This window comes from Diadema antillarum, unplaced genomic scaffold (assembly GCF_040938485.1).
Source record: "Diadema antillarum isolate AM-2024a unplaced genomic scaffold, OU_Dant_1.0 scf00000114, whole genome shotgun sequence".
Lineage (NCBI taxonomy): Eukaryota > Metazoa > Echinodermata > Echinoidea > Diadematoida > Diadematidae > Diadema > Diadema antillarum.
In genome coordinates this window covers 2,318,414-2,338,689 of record NW_027271003.1, presented here as the reverse complement: position 1 = coordinate 2,338,689, position 20,276 = coordinate 2,318,414, and the positions used below count along the sequence as shown (strand labels likewise).

At 41.7% G+C, this 20,276-nt stretch overlaps 1 protein-coding gene across 1 annotated transcript in view; it reads left to right on the top strand.

The window, feature by feature from the left end:
* Nucleotides 1-19,660, top strand: part of LOC139719784 (uncharacterized) — a 65,597-nt gene extending 45,937 nt beyond the window's left edge. Inside the window, exons 18-28 of the mRNA XM_071631169.1 lie at nt 2,329-2,597; nt 3,286-3,444; nt 3,763-3,946; nt 4,929-5,059; nt 5,688-5,798; nt 6,306-6,371; nt 7,218-7,291; nt 9,099-9,217; nt 10,335-10,529; nt 14,044-14,143; nt 14,708-19,660. Of these exons, the coding sequence (XP_071487270.1) occupies nt 2,329-2,597; nt 3,286-3,444; nt 3,763-3,946; nt 4,929-5,059; nt 5,688-5,798; nt 6,306-6,371; nt 7,218-7,291; nt 9,099-9,217; nt 10,335-10,529; nt 14,044-14,143; nt 14,708-18,068 (4,769 nt within the window). The 3' untranslated portion in view covers nt 18,069-19,660. The remainder of the gene's footprint in view (nt 1-2,328; nt 2,598-3,285; nt 3,445-3,762; nt 3,947-4,928; nt 5,060-5,687; nt 5,799-6,305; nt 6,372-7,217; nt 7,292-9,098; nt 9,218-10,334; nt 10,530-14,043; nt 14,144-14,707) is intronic.
* Nucleotides 19,661-20,276: the final 616 nt, after the last annotated feature.

Sequence of the window (20,276 nt, the reverse complement as noted above, 5' to 3'; positions counted from 1 at the left end):
ACCACTGTCTGGAATGTCTCGGGTCTATTCTGTCCCATACTTGTCACAAGCCATCCATGACACACATAGTCTAGTGATACCTGGGTATTTAATGTCAGTAGTCATGCAGTGTTAAATTAACTTTGCCTCCGCCGAGAATGAGAATGACAGGCATGAGTAGATTGAATCTGACCCCAAGGCTAAAACCTGTGCTATGTGTACTTCTATTAGTTTCCACTTGAATACGTTGCTTTTTTTTGCCCTCACTAAACCATGCATGCATTTGACATGAGCTACACTTGTAGTTGCCAAGTGTTGCTAAACTTTACAGGTAGAGTTAGTCAAGCTATGCACCTCCTACATTCTTATCGTTTGCCCGTGACTGATATCAAGTAGAATTTGTATCTACTTGATAGAGAATGAGGTGTAGTACTCACAGAATCGGTTTCAGTAGAAATGCTTGCTTTACATTAGCTATAGTACTGCCTTTTGCATAGGCTTTGTGTTTTCACTCTGGCTACAGAATTGGGTGCAATTGTGAATGCTGCCCCAGATAGAGTTATGCATGTAGGATAAATGCTCCCAGCCAATCCAGGCAGAATTGTTCCTTTGCCAGTAGAGTAGTGCTGTTCAGATGCTGTGGTAGTCTTGATTAAATGAAATTTTCCGGTGATGAAGAGGATTGCGATGCTATTTTGAACTGGTGACTATCAACGCATGGTGAAGGAGACTAGATTTCTGTATATATAATGTTGGTATTCTAACAGAATGAGTTCTTCTCTTGTAGTCTGTTAATCAGACCTGTCCAGTAATTATTGTATGGGTGACACAGCATGAAATGTACCAGTAGTTGCTGCTAATGCATGTAAGACAATTCTATAGATGCACCTTTTTTTTTAAGATGCAGTAGTAATTAGTATGTACCTGTAGTTTTCCCTTTGTGCCAGTAACCATCTCTCTTTAGTTCCGCAATAAAAATAAAAACTTGATGGTTGAAATCATGCTTGTCTCCTTGCAGTGGCCTGGGTTTTGTATCACAAGGACATACATTGTAGTCCATGTTCTTGTTCTGTGTTTGTTTGTTTTTTCTCTCTCTCATTTCATGTTAGAAAATTACTCTTTAGCTGCTGCAGACACTTCATACTTGAGTGCAATTGCTACTAGAGAAAAAAAAAGGGAAAGATCATCTTTGTTTGCTTATGAAACTATAATAATTAAGTGGAAAAACAAGAAACATGTGACATACAGCCAGACTTTTGCCAGTGTAGATTTGAAAAGTCTCACCCAAACCTTTTCGTTTTTACAAATGGTCCATGTGTGAGTACACAAGATGCATATTTTCTGGTCACCTTTGAAAACAGTTTGACACTGATATGCACTGATTCCTCATACTATAAAGTATACATTTTTTGGTATTTAAGAACCGTAACATACATTATCAAGAGACACCAAAAAAAAAAGTTGAAAGAGCCGTCAGAAGTGTATTGCTCCCACTTTATCAAAAGAAAGATAAATACTGGGATGTATAAGGAAAGATATGCTACTTGAAGGAAAGATATGGTTCCATACGAGGAGATGCTTTATTTTTCTATATGGTGCTCTCCACTTTCACACAGTGATATGTATACCAATGATGGTCATTGCTGTAATGTAGGTTAGGACATTTTTTTTTTCTTATTTATTTGTTTTTCTTTTTATTGTGGAGGCATTTTTTCTTCATGTAAATTGAACATGGGAACATAGATAACTACATTTTGGGGATGAGTGAACTTTGATGTGATAAAGGAGAGTAAAACTTGTATCAAGACATGTAGAAGATGCATACTGTCCTGTAATCACAAAGAAGGCATCTGGGACTTTATTTCTTCGGGTAATGTTTGAGTACTTTGATTGTTCAGTATTTCTGTTACAGTAATGTTCCTTTCTTAATCATACCCGGGCATATGAAATTGGATGTCTTTCTTCCTTATGTTTGTGACAAAAAAAAAAAAAATTAGCGCATCACCACTTTAGAAAGAGTCTGATTAAACTAATGTTTTATCAATAGATATTATAGATGAAAAATTTTATAGTAACAAAATACTCGATGAAAGAAGAACAAGAACAAAAGACTTCAAGTTCTTTTTACCTGGATGAGCCCATAATTTTTGTAGTAATAGTTATGGTGAGATGATACCTTTTTTTTCTTTCAAGTAGGGAGATAGTAGATTCCTTGTGCTAAGTAGTGATGACTTATTTCTGTATTGAGAGGCGATGGTAAATTCCTATTGCCATGAATTCTGTAATAGTTTGTCTACAATATTCAATTCGACATCAGTCGTTGCCTTTCATCCCTTTTGCTTTCTGCAGGCGACGTCCTCCAGATCCTGTCGTCGGCGATGACACTGCTGCGCGTCTGTCGCGTCAACGCCGCCCTCACCATCCAGCTCTTCTCCCAGCTCTTCCACTTCATCAGCGCCAGCCTCTTCAACCGGCTGGTGACCTCGCCCCGCCACGCCGGCCTCTGCACCCAGGACTGGGGCCGCCGCCTCATGCGCCGCCTGGCCCGTGTGGACGCCTGGGCCGAGAAGCAGGGCCTTGAGCTGGCCGCAGAGGCCCACCTGGAGAAACTGAAGCAGGTACCTATGTCTGTCCGTGTTTTCTTTCTTCATCAAAGAGGAGAAGGCCACCCTTAATATTACTTTGTATGACTAGAAGCAGAAAATCCGGAACAAGACACTGAAAAGTTTGAGCAAATTTTGATCAGAACTAAGAAATTGATAGAAATATAAAGAATTGTTGCAGTATTTTGAGGCAACAGATCGGGGAGGTCATAATTATTGAGAACTTCATTTGCAGAGGTGCGAAAATGTATTTTCAGAACTTTGAAAACATACCTGACAATAGTTCAGACTCTGGAGGACAAAGTATACTTCCTTGGTATTCGTGTGATGATCTGTTTAAGTCATTTACCAAGTATACTCTAATATTCTGTGTAGGACCAATGCAAGCTTTGTAAGCTTCATGAACCAGGGCATTTCAAACTTACACACTTAAAGGAGAGATTATGATTGCACCATTACTTCATTTTTGTCATGAATTGATCTCAATGGGGAAGAAATTCCCCAAGAAATAATGGATACTAGGTGAATCCAACTTATCATAGCTTGTTCAGAAATTCTTTTTCATTGCTATTGTGATTGTTGGAACTATTTTTGATTCATCAATATATTCATTCATTCTCCACTTAATTCATTCTCTCTTCTATCCATCCATTGACATATTTTCTTATTTGTGCATGATTTTTATTCACTGAATCCTTGACAGGCCCTGGAGCTTTTGATCACCCCCAAGGAGAACTCCACCCAGCTGAACGCTGCCATCTCTGGCAGCTGGAAGCTGAACACACGCCAGCTGAAAGCACTCCTTGATAACTACATCCCTCCCAAGGGGGCCATTGAGATCCCCCCTGAAGCCATTGCTAAGGTAATACCATGGAAACCGGCATCCAGTTCCCTATGATTGCTATATATACCCCCCTCTCCCGGCTGTATAGATTTCATTATCAAATGAGGTATTTTGTAATTTGCCCAGTAAGTTGTGAGTTTATCTAATGCTCTGTTTTGTACTCAACCAAAGTTAAACATTTAAGGATATACAGTACCTATTATAATGTACTGAGGTAGTCATTACCCCTGTTCCTGTTAATTGAATCAGATACATGGAATGCAGTGTGGGTGCACTGATCATTTGCTGCTATGTCAGGCAAGTTTGATAAATGGATTTAACCTGTTTGTCTCCTAGGCAACCGCCAACGCTGCATCCCCAGAGGAGGTGCAGGCACAGCAGGAGGGGCGTCCCATTCTCCTGGAAGAGGAGCGGGAACTGCGGGTGGCGGCCTTCCTCCCCGAAGACGGATACTCCAGTGACATTGTCAAGGGCATCCCTAACGGACTGAGGGAGTTCCTCAACCCACTGGTACAGGCTGGTGAGTCTCTTAAACTTTTCTATGCCAGAGACCATTAACAGGGACACAATACTTTAGGGCGTGTTTACCTCCACCAAGGGAGGAGGTTATGTTTTCATTACCATTGGCTTGTTTGTCCGTGTGCAAAATAACTCAAAAAGTTGTGAACGGATTTGGATGAAACTTGCAGGAAAGGTTGAGGATGACGCAAGAAACAGATGATTAAATTTTGGTAGTGATCAAGCAATTTTTGTGGATTTAATGAAGGATTTTCAATATATTAGCAGGTAGGGTCACTGAACTTGGGAGTTCAAACTGCGTATTTTTGAGGTTGTCATACATGCACTAGAGAGCGTGCTCTAGTTTCTGTCCAGGACAAGGCGTGCCACGCGCTGGCATTGATGACGTAACAAAAGGTTTCTATATTTGGAACTCAGAGTACTTCTCTAGTTTTGTTTTGTTTTTTTCTTTTTTATTATGCCAATTCACTAAGTACTGAAGCCCCCAGAGCTTCTGGGTGTTTGGGATATTAATGTATTGATGCGATCTGTGGTTTCCACAACTTTCCTATACATTTGCATTCATGCAGGCCACAGGTCGGTACACAGAATGCAAACTATCCAAAGACAAACAAATATTGACTCAGGTCTCCTGTATCTGTCATCATGCGTACTCAGATATAAGAAGATATCTTGATAAGTATGTATTTTGTTACATCGATTTTCAAACCTACGTTAGTAGTAACTGCCTGCACAAAAGAATTAGATTATTACTCTAACTGTGTTAATAATAAAGGTAAAGTCCCATGTTTAGAATCAGCAAGTAACATTCGTACTCTTGCTTTTAAGCCCTCACTGATTTTACAGCCATTAAAATCCATTATCTGTGTATTTTGATTGTTCCTTCCTTGCTTTTCATGAAGAGAAAAAGAGGGAGAGTGAGATTCACACAAAGATAGAGAGGTACCAACAGCATAAATGTGGCTTCTTTTTATCCCACCCAGCACAAGTTCGCCTGACGCCGCACCCCAAGGCCAATGGGACTTGGACTGTCCACATGTACGGCAACCAGCCCTCCATTCTTGAACCACAGTCACCAGAGTCTCCACAACCTCCTTCCAAGCCACACATAGAGGTAAAGACAGACAAATCAGTGACTAGATGCTCCATGTCACCCCACAGCTGCCACTTAGAAGTTCTGAGCCCCGTTTTATCAAAAGATATGATCGATTATAAATTTCTTACCACACAGACTGCCTTAGACTTACCATAGAAATCAACTATATAATCCGGTATAATTCTTCATAAAACAGGGCCCTGCTGAATGACGATGGTGACACAAGAATAATTTTAATATTGGTAAACTTCTACAAATGACTTGTAAGAAAGATTAGACCACTTAAATGTGGAAACTTGAAGTTGTTCTGAGAGGTGATCTTTTCCGGTTGTTTCCCAAAACAATGCTCTGGCCCAAAGTGGACCCTGTGCTGCAACTATTAATGAACATTTTATTGTTTGAACAGCCTCTTCAGAATGTTTCTTGACAGATGATTAAACAACAGCCTTGTAAGGCTATTCAGTATTCATATGTGGAAAAAAAAAAAAATCTTTGAGGAAGAAGGATGTCGGATGCTATGATGCTGTATATCTTTGGTTCTTAAGTTTACGAGACTAAAATGGAAACAGATGATAATTGATTGATAAATAATTAGCTGTTAATTAATGTCAGTGTTGTTGATTGTGTTGTTTCCTTTCTTCCACAGCCGCAGGTGAAGCCAGACGCCAAGCCACCTGGTAAAGAGCCAGAGATCATTCACATCCAGCTGGACAAACACGGAAAGCCAGGCATGGGACTGAGCATCGTAGCTGCAACGGTAGGTTAAAGGAAGACTTGATGACTATTAGTATTGATGTATATGCCTGGTGCAGGAAATTGCTCAGCAACTGAATTTTGTCTTGGCTTATAGTAATGATTTTGCAAAAACAAATTACTGCAGTTTGCTGCACACTGAGATTTTGGGACTTCTACAGAAAGTGAAATGATATTTTGAAAATGTCTAGAAATTCACTTTTTTTTTAGAGGGCGAGAATAGAGCCAAAGTGATAGTCATGTAGAACACCTCTTTTATGATACAGACTGTATGAATTAGGTAAGAGTTAAGATGTGCATTGTTTTTTTATTTTTTGGTTTATTTTTTAATATTGTAGAACTGCTAGTCATACAACATTGCAAATTAGCTTGGGTTAGAGAAAAAGAGAGATTCCATTCTGCCTTTCACAAAGTATACCAATGTGTGTGATGTTCTGTTACACTAATTAAGCAATGGAAGAAAGGCATAAAACCAATCAAATGCAAAGTATATTTCGTGTCATCTTTTCAGGGAGTTGGTCAGAACCAGATTGGTATCTACGTCAAGGCTGTGGTACCTGACTCTGCAGCTGACAGGGTAAGGCAGGCGAGATCTTACAAACTGGCCGTGAATAGTCGGTATCAAAGTGTAGAAAAGTTACTGCAAAAGCTGTTATTTTCGCGATTGAGGAGGTCACAGACATTTTTGCGAGATGTTGTTTTCGCGATTTGACGCAAGTCCATCGTAGGTACTTTACTGAACCTGGCAATGTTTCACATGGTGTTAAATTTGCAGGCCAACAGTAATTCAAAATTTGTGAAATTCACAAAAATTAAACCCTCGCAAAAATAACAGCTTTTGCAGTACTCTTCTTTCTCAGGATCATTTCATACCTGGATCACTGGTCTGTTAAAGCCTGACCGTGCTTTGTGTGCCAATTGGCATGCATGAAAAGTGAAAGGGGTTCTTGATCAGTTCATATGTAACTTGTGGAAATTTTAAGAGTTTGAAAGATAGTTGTTGCTTTTGTATAGATTTGATGTAGCAGTACTCCTGGTGTGTAGTTCTCAGCTACTGTCCCTATCACAGCAAAGTATTTTGATGACAAATGATGTTGCAACTTCAGGAGCATATTTACCAGTATCAATTGCATCAAATGCGAAAGGAGCTGTGATAAATGTTGATTTGTGTCTCTCTTGAAGGTGTCTTTTTTTTTCTTTTCTTTTTTTTTGCAGGGGGGGGGAGGTTGGGTAGTTTTTTGTGAGTTATTACAGTTGCTGCTGCTGCAGGTTTTGTTGTTGTTGTTGTTGTTGTTGTTGTTGTTGTTGTTGTTGTTGTTGTTGTTGTTGTTGTTGTTGTTGTAAAGGTTGTGGTTGACATCACATTGTATACCAATGAATGGAATGTACTTTTATTCATTTCATATTTGTTTGTCACCGTCAGGATGGGCGAGTGAAGGCAGGTGATCAAATCCTCTCTGTGGATGGTAACAGCCTCATTGGATTGGACCAAGATGCGTAAGGATATACTTTACATCTCTTTCTCTCTCTTCCACCCCCCCCTTCCTCCCTCTTTTTCTGTCACAAGCACCCACACATTCATTATCTTGACCCCACTGCTAAAAACTATGGTAACTTTACAGTCAGCAGTAACCATCAGTGATTTCTTAGCTTTTAATTGGCAGTGGAATCACCAGGACCCTGTGGCATAGATAACTCTGAAGACAATGGACACAGACTGTGATTTCTTAGGTTTTATTGGCTATGGATTGCTGTAGTAAATCATTGATTGCAGAGTTACCATAGTTTAATGCAACAGGGCCCAAGCTACATGAATGTTTGTACAGAACTTCTCTGAGTATACATTTCAGAAAGTGAATTTTTTCAGTGAAAAAGTCTGTACCAGAGCTGTCTGTGCTCAGAGTTACAAGTTTCATGAGGTCTGTGATGGTACATGTTTATTACATGATACAATCTGACAAACACAAGCAGAGTATATTAGCTGGTTTTCTCAAACTTGTAAAGGTCCTTGGTAACATTTTGCAGATATTGTACATTTCCATGTGTTTGCCTATGCACCAGCATTGATGCATCATATTATTGGAACATGTTTCGAATGAAAAAATGAAGATGAGTGTTATAAGATAATATAAAGTTTTGGTACCTCAAAAGTTTCCCTGAATTTCCTTGTCTTAGTTGGTGTTTCAGGTTAAAGTACCTTTCATATAACTAACACTGTGAGACTTACTCGCCCCAAAATGCTCTCATGTCTTAGTAATCATGCAATAATGGTTTCGTACCAGAGCCGCACGGCGGCGAGGTAGTACATGTATTGTACGAAACCATTCTTGCATGATAACTGCGACCAGCAGCGTGCAGCCCCATACAAAACACGTGTACGCATAGCTAACTGCGACCAGCAGCCCCATACGCATAGCGTAATGGGGCTTCGCATTGTAGCATCTAGGATCATGACAGATTTAGTGTCGCGGGTAAATATCAACTTAAAGTCCAAAAATTTCTTCAATTTGAAGACTTACCAATTAAGTCGAAGTATTGAGAACAGACTTCGGGCAACGTTTGGTTCTGCCAATAGTCCCTTTCTGTTCAAATTGATGACTGAATGTGACTCGGTCGAGAGGACCTTGGGAGAGCTACATACACTGAATACTACGGCCAGTGCATGCGCACACATCACATGCGCACAAATTTCAAATCCATGAACGGATAAGATGTTTGTGTGCGCATGCGCCGGCCGTAGTATTCAGTGTATGTAGCTCTCCCAAGGTCCTCTCGACCGAGTCACATTCAGTCATCAATTCGGACAGAAAGGGACTATTGGCAGAATCAAACGTTGCCCGAAGCCTGTTTTCAATACTTCAACTTAATTGGTAAGTCTTCAAATTGAAGAAATTTTTGGATTTTAAGTTGATATTTACCCGCGATACTAAATCTGTCATGATCCTGAATGCTAAAATGCGAAGTCCCATTACGCTATGCGTATGGGGCTGCTGGTCGCAGTTAATTGCATGATTACTGAGACATGAAAGCACTTTGGGGCGAGTAAGTCTCACAGTGTCAGTTATATGAAAGGTACTTTAACCTGAAACACAAAAATTCAGGGAAACTTTTGAGGTACCAAAACTTTATATTATCTTTAACCATGTAGGAAGACAGTAAAACCACAGAGCAAATAACCGATATCACCATAATCCAGATGTAATGCACTGTAGAGCAAACTGTTTACTCTTCGCTTGTATGTTTTGAGAAACATTGAAGAAAAGACAATAGAGATGTATCATTTTCTTTCATTGTCCTGACACAGAGCTGCCCAGTTCCTGGTCAAGTCCGGCCAAGTGGTAGAAATGACCATCGCCAAGCAGGGGGCCATCTTCCACGGGCTAGCCCAGATCCTTAGCCAGACCACACCCCCTCAGCAGAGAGGTAAGGAATGCAGGGAATTTCCCTCTCCGCTATGATTGGGGATTCCCCCCTGTCATTGAAGATTGGGAATTCCCTCATCACAATCATCTGCATGGTGCATGGGTGATGACTGTATGGGTGTTTTGTATATGTTTTATGAGGATGGCTGCATGCCAAGAGGTGGTATGGTCGTGTGCATGTTGGAAAGTTGGGAGGTTGCGTGCATGTGGTTCTTTCACACAAACGTCTTGACAAATGGGAAAGACTTGATTGATTTGGTCTTGATCGTTGGTGATTGGTTTGGTGTTTGATTGAGTGATTGCTTTATGATTAAGTCACAGGAGACCTTCAAGTCAAAGTTTGCTCTTATAAAGTTCTGATTGAGCAAGTTTTCAGTCTTGATAAGTGTGCAATTGCTTACACAGTATTTTCAAAAGATAAGTAATCGTAGATCAAAAGGGAAAAATCATTCACATGATTCGAAATATGTTTTCATGCAAAGATATGAATATGTACCAAGGCCATTTTAAATAGTTACAGCAATGGCTAGGGGCATCAAAAGGAATGTTGGCTGATTAAGACAATCTGTAGTCTTGCCCCAGCAGATGAGAGTATGTGATCAAATTTGTAAGCCCTTGAAAATCAATAGCATTTTACAGCTATGAGCACTGTGTAGGAAAGATAGAAAAATGGGAATGAAGTTGTCTTTCCCTAATCTTACTAAGTTTTAGCCACAAGTGGATAATCTATCAGTTAGTCTAGAATCTGAAGACCTGGGCTCCCAGGTCATTTAGATTTTTTTTTTTTTTTTGCTCTCTTATCACAACGAGACCTTTAATTTCAAATACGCCATCACACTGTGCAAATGAGAGTCTGTTTTTGAGACTGGGGTGGAAATCAAGCTCCTAAAATGTTACACTGAATTGTTTGTTAGGAAGTGCCTATTAAAATTACGTGTGTGATAGCCCTTACCCTGTTTAGAATGATTTTTATAAATTAAGGAGCATTGTTTAGTTTGTCAAAAAATAACTTTTACCATCAGTATCTTTTACGGATTACTTATGACGAATTCCCTCCCAATCTATTCCTCTCCCCCCCCCCCCCCTTTTGTAACTCCCTTCATCAAAACCTCCACCAGCCAACAAGGGAGAGCGGCAGCCTCGACCCGTTAGCGAGGACCTTTCTGGGCGCTCTGCCACCCTCCCCCACAACACCGCTCCCCCCAGGGAGTCAGTTGACCCCCGCGACACCGCCACGCTCCCCCGGGGGGTGATTGGCGTGCCCCTGGTGGGCCTGAGAGAGGCGGATAAGGCCCGATCCTCCCCAAATCTTGGTGAGAAGAGTTGTTGTGTTGTCTTGTCAGTTTGTCTTTTCTCTCATGCGTGCTGTGGCAGTTTCCTTTTCCTTGACATCTCCATATTCACTTTTTCCACTGGAGTTTTTCCCTCTTGATAACTAACTTGGTGTCATTCTATTACTTTTTTTGTGTGTGCAACATTTCATTGTTCTCTACATCTTCCAAATGTCTTTGCAATCTACCATTATTTCTTGACCATGCTGGGATCTCGGGGAGAAAAAACAAACAAAAGCAGTCATTCAAGCTCATCGCAAAAAGTTCTACCATAAATGCTAAACTGCGCACAACTGCTTTTAAAGTAAATTGTATTTTAAATGTCAGTTCGTCGTCATTCCTGATTTGAAGTGAGACCTCAGTCAGGTTTCATATATCAAATGTGAAGCACAGGAGTGATGTGAGAGATTGAATGGAAAGATTTATCACGTCAGTTACGGAATGTCATTATGTCCCTCATAAAGTTACATTTTCAGTAGTTAGCTGCAGTGTTTGCAAGTAAAATTTGTTTTTTGGTTTTTTTTGTAAATATGTGTGGGTGTGTGCATATGTGTTTGTGTTTGTTTTTGTTTTTTTGCATTGTGGTTTGCCAGCATGCATGTCTCTGCAAAGCATTTGCCTTTAACCCTAAAAAGACTGGGCTATTTTGGTAGCTTGAAAGACTGGGGGGGGGCCTAAAGGGCCCCCCCTTAAGATCTCGGCCGTGGATCGCGCGATCGCCGCGGAAATTTGCACAATCGTAGTGTGCGATGTAATCTACAAGATCATATATTTAAATTTTACAAAATAGTCTTCTTTTATTTTATTTTGATTGATTATGCTAATTTATGCAAGAAATCAGACTCTTTGATCTTAATCAGTAAATAAAGCTCCAAAAGTGCTCATTTTTCGTCTAATTATTCTTTGTGGCATTCTTAGCAAATGTACTCGAAAAAAAATTCGGTATCAAAATTAATTTCTTATTTATTTTATTGTTTTATGAATTTCTTATGTATTTCTTTGTTTTTTCGACCTTTTGTTTTTGTTGTTTTTTTAACAAAATTTGTGCCAGACACTTTGTGAAGCATAATACTCCTAAAACAAACTAATTTTAGCCATTGAGAGTAAAAATAAGCATATTTATATGAACCATGTGAAAAAACTCAATTTGCATTGACTTTGTACACAAAATCACATTTTTGAGCCATTTTCGGCCTCACGTGCATGTACAAAAAGTTATGTAACTTCAGAACCGTACCCCCGGGCGTCACAAATTTGGTGTCAAAATGTGCGGGAAACTCGAAAGAAAAAAGTCATAGAGCATCGCGGCGAGAGCATTGCGTGTTGTTGAGTAATCGCGCGAAATGTCGAGGGGGGGGCCTTTTAGGCCCCCCCCCCCCAGTCTTTTTAGGGTTAAAGAAAATCCTTCATACAGCAGAGTGAATGTTTTGTGGGATTGTCTTAAAGTGCTCAATCATGGGTGCCCTTCCTATAGCTACTACATTTCATATTTGTTCTAAGCTTTGTGTAACCCCTTCCCGATGGGAACCTGGTGGCCTGTGTATTAAGTCTACATGTATGGGGATTTCAGAATTCAGTATGGATTAGGTTAACAACATTTAGGGGTTGAAAGCTGATCTGCATAATCCAAAGCATCTCAAATGATGTAAATATGAAGCTATGAGAAACATGGATTGAATATAAATGCAGGTAAATGCTTCAAAAAGTTGAAAATGTCTCAGTGACCAGATTTGCCATGCTCTCTGTATGCTGTAGATAGTAGTGTTTAGTATAAACCGTACAATAAACGGTTTATTTATTTGCATCGTGACATTTGTCTTTAGATCTCTTCACCGTGACAGCATGATTCTCATCTGTTTATGGGTGCTAGATTTTTCTTCATGCATATGAGCATCATCATATAGCTCAGCCAGCAAAACTTTGGGCTTTGTGAATGTTGATCCACCACATTGTTGAACTGTGTCTTTAATTCATTTGTCCCACAAAGCTACTCTGTATCAGAAAAAGAAAAAAAAAACAACATTGATTATTTGTGTGTGTATGCGTGTTTAGTTTTGTTTTGTTGTATTTTGTTTTGTTTTATTTTGTTTTGTACTTAAATTCTTAATGATGAACAAGTCCAAAAAGGGTTGTTTTGCCTCTAGGGATTCTTGCAAGAGAATTGGTGTATGAATTCACTTCTGCCAGTATTAACAGTCTGACAGCATTGATTTTGAAGCTCATTGTTTTAAAAACAGAGTCAATGTATGCTGTGATATCACTGTTTTTACACAACCACTGCATTTATGCTGTATACTATCTATTTTTGATATATCTTTTAAAGGGGCATTCCAGACGATTTTCATAATTTCACATCATGTAGTACATAAATCGACAGCTCCATGTATAGATTCATGGAATTTATTTTAGTCCTTGAGCAGAGAAACCAATAAACTGAAAATCTTAAACAAATTACACTTAACAGTGTTGATGACATCAGAGCCTCACATATTTCAGAAATGTAGCAGTGTAATTCCATTACAATATCGCTTGCTCAACAAGTTCACCTGTGAAGAATCTACACGTGCCTTCTTCTTTTGTTCTGCTTCCTTGAGCCCCAACTCATGCATTTTTATGGTGAGGCTGCCATGGCATCATCCTTGTTCATTGCAATTTGTTATGAATTTTGAAAACATTCTTATTCCTCATCCCAATCACTATAAATTCTGAAACTCTGTACTCACTTTAACTAATTCATGGTAGTTCAAATGTTAACGTCTGAAAATCATCCGGAGGTCCCCTTTAAGTCATGCTCTTGATAAATCAGGAATATGTTGTCAGTAAACACAGTCACAATTGGTTGCTTCCTCATCTATGGTTCATTGTTGCAATGTTCATTTTCGGAAAGTTCGGTTCTGTCCTGTAATATTCTCCCATTTTTGTCACTTTTCTTGAAAAGGCATGTGTGAACCTTCTGCTCTTTTGTTTGTCTATTTTACTTCTTTATCCTTTCTGTGTTTTTCATTTCAATGTTTGCTGTGGTGTACTGCTACCTATCCTCATTCTGTTTGTGCAGCATGCTTCTTGTTGCGGACCCCATAACGTGTTAAACCCATCAACCAACCTTCTGCAAGTTATTATCAGTGCGTGTTTGTAACTCTGAAAGTTATTATTCTGTATGCTATCATGGCTAATGCCAGTGACACTTGACATACATTTCCGGTACTTTTATTTGAACATACAATATTAAATCACTTCCAGTGAAAAGGAAATGTCAAAAAGTGTTCCTGGTTTTGTTTTCTAGGTGGGTGGGAAATATCTACATTCTGACAGTATAAAAAGTGGTAAGTAATGCTTACATATTTGACATTGGCAAGAGGTCCAGCCGTGCAAGAAGTCAACTAGTTAGGCACAAGATTTGCTCTGAAGTTTCTTGTTTAATTTTTGCACCCATTCTTGGCAGGATTTAAAATTCATGTTCATGCCTTCTTTATGTCGACTCCTGTCTCCTTTGTAGCTGATGAGAGGCCACCAGAACGTGGAAACTACATGCCGATGAACAGCAGGGAGGACTACGGACGACATGGGTCAGTGGGAATGAGACCTGACCCACGAAGGTATGTCAATTCTTTGAGAAGGGCACCTGTAATCCCAACTTAGGCCTGCTGTTGGTGTCATGGGAAGTGGTGTTGTCATCTCATTTTGCAACTTTGTTTCAGCTCATATCCATAAGATAAAATCTTGATAGCTTCTTGAAAGGCTTAGTGTGTTTGATATATGGTGCACTCTGAAGAGAAAGGAGGACTTTGATGATACCAAAGGCAAGGTGAATGCCAGGTTTTCAAAACTAATCCCATACCCTTCCAATTTCTCCCTGAACAACAACAATATTTGTTTCCTGGTCCTTATCCACCATGCTCCTGCATGTGTTTAGACCTACCATACTTGCAGGATTTTAGTTCTGTGAACATTTAATAAATTACTCTATTAGTTTCATGGCAAACCTCTCGGAATAAGTGTTTTAGAGTTTGATATACAAGTGTATATGCATTATCAAAACCAACCGTTTTGTATGTATGTGTTCATAATTCTTTATTTTAGCCTAGAAAAAAAAAAGAAAAATTAGAATGTGTCGAAAGTGTTTATGATGCAAGTAATATTGGTTTCTTGTTTTTATACAGCCGCATGGAATCCACACCAACACCACCAATTTCTCAAAGATCCAAGTCTGTGTCCAACTTAGAGCCAGATGCCAGCGAAAATGAGATCCAGAGGTCAGCTAAGTCTACCATGGATCTGTCCAGTAAGCGAGATGAGCAACCTTACCGAGGACACGCCCCAAGGGAGGAGCCACCCTTCAGAAGAGAGGAGGAATCCCAGTACAGGCCAGGGGACCGACCGCCTCTGGAGAATTACGATGAGGAGCCGTTTCACCGGCGCCAACCAGGTCCAAGACCTGTGGATCCAAGACGAGAGTCACCAGTCCAAAGACCAGTGCCCCAACAGAGAGACCTACCCAACCAGATGAGGCCCGCCCCTCAGCCCCGACAGGTGCAGCAACAAATGATACACATGCAGCAGAGGCAAAGGGGACCATCACCCCAGCACCCAGGGCAGTACCCTCGTGGGCCGATGGGTCCCGGGCAGGATCCAAGGGGTCCACCACAGAGGATGCCAATCCCTCATCCTCGGGGCCCGCCAGGACCACAGCAGGGCTGGGGTCCAAGGGGTATGCCACCCAACCAGCATATGGTAGATGGTATCATGCAACAGCCACCACCTAATCGCTATGGTGCACCAGAAGGTTACAGAATGGCACCGCAGGGGAGACAGAGTCCAAGAGATCCTAGAGAAAATCAAGGCATGCCACCCAGACAGAGGAACTTCAGCCAGGGGGATATGATTGATGACCTCCCCGAACCAAGAGGCAGAGTGTACAGTGAAGGGAATGTTTTGAGGGGTCCAGAGAGTCCTGCAGACAGAAGGTTTGAGAATCGCACAAACAGTCCTCAGCCTGCCCCGCGGATGGTGAGAGATGACGTTCAGCAACCACGAATCCATGCTATGGAGAATCAAGCTAAGCAATATGGCATGAATGGGCCGCAAAATGCAGATGTGCTCCCACCACCACCTCCTGAAATGGCTGGCAGTCGGGAATCAAACAGTGGTAGCATCGATGAACTGCCTCCTCCACCACCACCCCAGCATCTGAGTGAAGATGAAGAGTACAAGCAGTGGCAGGAAAAGAAGGCCAAACAGCTTGAGGAGGAAAACAGACAGACACCAAATTCCGGCTTTGCTTCCTTGCCTCGCCAAGGACGCATCAATAGATCATCATCCTTGACTCCAGTTGCAGGCGAGAGTCAGCGCCCAGCCCTCCCGCAAAAGCCTCCATTGGGACCAAAGCCAGTTCCTCCGCCAATGCCTCCTGAAAGGACTGCAGCGTCAGCAGAAGCAGCACGCAGCTCCCTTGACAGGCGCACAATGGACAAACCAGTAGGCCCAGCCAGTGATAGATTCAACCCCCAGAGAGCAGGTATGGAACCACCAGGGAGGGCCATGCCTGGTACAACTTCCATCACAAATTCTACTTCAGTCCCCTCATCAAAATCTTCTCCCTGGGATCGAGATGAGAAAGAGCGACAGGAGAAGCAGTTAGAAGAACATGTGAAAAAGATGCGCAGTGATGAAATTGAGTACCTGTCTTCCCTTCCATCCCTGACAACTGCCCAGCAGGATAAGCTGAGTAAGCTGCAGCTTGATGAGATGTTCCAGCAGCGACTGGAGGAGTCAATGATGGAGGATGAGGAGGATGAAGAGGAGGATATCACCAGAAAGCCAGAATACAGGGAACAGATGATGATGGCCAATCTCAGTGCAGAGCTTGCTGTTCAGAGAACAAGAGAACAAATGGGACAAGAAAGGGCACAAGAGATGGAGATGAGGCAGAGGCAAGAGAGAAGGGTTCAAGAACTTCAGATGCAGCGGCAGATTGAGCGTCAAAGGGAAATGCAAAGGCAGGAGGAACTGGAGCGCCGGCAAGAAATAGAACGTCAACAGGAGATGAAGCGACAAGAGATGCAGAGGCAGGAAGAACAGAGGAGACAGGAAGAACAAAGGAGGATGGAAGAGCAAAGGAGGATGGAAGAACAGAGGAGGGCAGAAGAACAGAGGAGGGCAGAAGAACAGAGAAGGGCGGAAGAACAGAGGCGGGCGGAAGAACAGAGAAGGATGGAAGAGCAGAGGAGGCAGGAAGAGATCCAAAGGCAACAGGAATTGCAGCGCCAACAAGAATATCAAAGGAGACAGGAGTTGCAACGACAGCAGGAAGTTCAGAGGCAACAAGAGCTCCATCGACAGCAGGAAATTCAGCGCCAGCAGGAGATCCAGCGACAGCAGGAGCTCAAGCAACAGGAAGAGCAGCAACGGGTGCAAGAACTGCAGAGGGAACGGGAGCGGCAACAACAGCTGGAGCGCCAGAAACAGGAAGAGAACAGAAAGAGGGAACTGGAGGAGTCCCGGCAGCAAGAAGAGCGTAGTGCGCAGTTTGAGCTGAAGAAACTGCAAGAGGAACGTGCCAGGTGGATTGCAGAGCAAGAAGAGATGAGGCGCAAGGCAGAAGAGGAGCGCAGAAAATATGAAGAGATGAAGGCACTGAGAGAGCAGGAGGAAGAGATGCAACGAAGGCACCACCAGCAGCGCCTCGAATACGAGCGCCGTGAAGCTGAACTAGAACAAGAGCGCCGCCGCTTCGAGCAGGGACTGTCCCTCGGTGGTCCACCACAGCCTCAGGTGAACAACATGCATGCCTTCCGCACCTCACCTATGCTGCATACAACAGTCAGTGCCGGCTATGTCCCTGGGCCAGACAAACCAGAAGTGAGGAATGCGTCAGAGGAGAGACCACCTACAGATGGGTTCAGCATCACCGACTCTGCTTCCCTTAACAAACCCAAACCCTTCAAGAAGGCCCCACCTCCCATTGCTCCCAAGCGAGTGTCCTTCAGGCCAGGACAGCGGCCCAGCTCCACTTCGGAGCCCCTCAACTACCTGAATGAGCGAGATCTGGTGGGAGACCGTGGTTCCATCAGCTCCCAGCATAGTGTGGGCTCCAACAACTCTGGGGGTGCCCCTCCACCTAAGCAGCAGTACCAGACACCACCAGCAAGCTATGGCAATGGGCACTCCAACTCTTACCAGGCTCAGCCGACCAACAACTACAGCATGTACAACCACACTCCACCAACTTCTGTGCCTAACTCCCAGAGCTCCTTCACACCGCAGAATGCTGCTCCAGCCCCAGTGTACCGCACTGGGGACACCCCTGGAGTGATCGGGGCGCAGGAAGTCTACAACGATCCTCGGGATAGGCGACTTGCCCAGCAGCAGCTCCAGCAGAAGCCTCCGACTCCAGACATGAACAAGATGTCATTCAAGGAGAAGATGAAGCTGTTCTCTGACACCACACCCAATAGCAAGCCTAGAACATCAAAGTGGGAACGAGAGTTCCTGGCCCAAAACCCAAACCTAGCGACTCCATAGTCCTTTTTGCCATGCAACTGAAATGAAACAGAACTAAATATGATTGCCCGATTTGTGGTATTATGATCGACAATGTAAATGAAATTTTGCGAGCCTATGCAAAAAAAGAAAAAAAAAGAAAGATAAAGAATTGTTCTGCATTCTGCATGGAGATCATCCAAGGATTAAAGATAACAGAATGAATCCATGAGTACTAGCCTTCCTAATCGATGGAAGCTTGATGTGATTATTTCTAGTTTGTTTGTTTTTTTATATAGTGTTACTAGTTCCAGGTAATTCTGATGAGGGGAAGATGCACTAGTGTGTCCTTTGATGTATTCATACTTGTGTGATATTGGTTACAAGATGCTCATAATGCTCCATATTGTTTCTTGCTTGTCGGGTTATGCCTTATGCGAGCAACATCAGAATCGTAAATGCAATGTCAAGGTCATCAAGACATTTATGTAGACAACGTTGCCCAGTAGGAGCTGTCCTGTGGTATGCTTTAGCTGATAATTCAGTGCAGCGTAGTAAGCATCGTACACATGTGTAGAGTGCAATTGACTAGTCTTTAATCTCTTCATTGTTAGTAAGCCATTGTTTGTGGTTGGTATAATACATGAAACTTTGTTCATCATGCACCGATTTAGAAGCATAACTTCATGATCTTTCTCTTTTTTTTTTTCAAGTCTTATTGGTATAATGCATGGATGAGAATGAATGTTTCAAATGTGTGTATTTGGAATGTGATTATTTAATTTGCCTTGCAGGTGATGTAATATCTTGATTGCGTTAGGAATTTCGTATGGTCTTAGATATCATTCTCTTATCGGTCGCTACTGCCCTTTTATTTGCTTGAGACACAGACATTTGCCACTGGTTGACTGTCATGTGAACACCAGAGCATTTCTTTTTGAGTCCCTTTCATGCTTCATAACTCTTGAGATGTATACTGGCAAAATTTACTGGTCAGACTTCAAAATGGTAGGTGTATTCGGCACAACGAGATAAGAAAGACAACTTGTTTGTCAACTACACTGATTGTGAAGACGAGATTCCAAGTTTATCTCCACTCCAGGTGCCTTTCTGCTCCATGTTGTCCTCTCATTTATAGTGGAGCCTACACATTGGACAAAAAGTATGTAAACTTGATGCCCTATGTGAACCTGAACTCTGATAGGATAAGGAGTAAGAAATTGATTTTTTTTAGAAAAGGAAAACTTACATGAGGTACATTAACAACCCAAAATGTAAAACATCAAAGTGTCGTTTCCTTTGAGATGGTCTAACAGGATGTTAAAACTGATGTTAGCATGTCTTGATGTTGGAGTCTTCATTAACATGGTATAAAGCTTTGTTCACACTCCCAGTGTTCTCGCAAGATCAAAACTATTTTAGTCTATCCAAGTGTGGCGGCATTACTGTCTTGCCAACATATGATGTCTGCATTGCAATATCTGTATCATCGGATGAATATAAAGAAAATGAAGTGAGGTAGTGAGTACATAGTCTGTGGAATTGGTCCCTTCCCTTTTGAATCCTACCAAATTCTGGGACCTGCTTTAAAGAACAGACGTGTTCCATATTCCTCTAGAGTGTGTGGTTTGTTGTTGTTTTTTTGCATCGTTTCCTTCCTTCAAGACCATTTTTTTTTTTTTTTTGTGGACAGACCCTATGTTGCGTACACCCTCCAGATGTCTGCTGTAGTGCATGATGTGTTTTGTCTAAGCCGTGTTTTCCTGTGTCTGTGATTGATGTACTTACCCATGACAAGGCAAAGTTTTACTCTTGAGATTGCACTTTTACACAGAATGACAGTGTTTCTGTCTGTTTTAAATGATCACGAAGAATCTTTTATTAGTCTGTTGTTTTTAAAATGATAACATTCGTCTGGAAGACAAGACTATGTAACAGAATACACTTTCAGAATTATGTCGTGGGCATTTATGGATATTAAGCATGTGTTATAGATTTATCGATGAATACTTTGAATCCCCTGGAAATCATGTATTCATCATATTATATTGTTCAGCAGATTTGCCTTGTGGACTCCGTGTGTCTGGTGCTTGTAGGCATATATCGAGCTTTGATGAAGAAAACATGTAGCATTAGTGTCTGTACATACAATCGAGTACATGCTTCCAGTAGAGGATATACCTTGAACTTTTTTTTTTTCATTCTCATGACATAGCTTTAAGTTTTCTCTTTGTCCCTTCCACCCCCTGT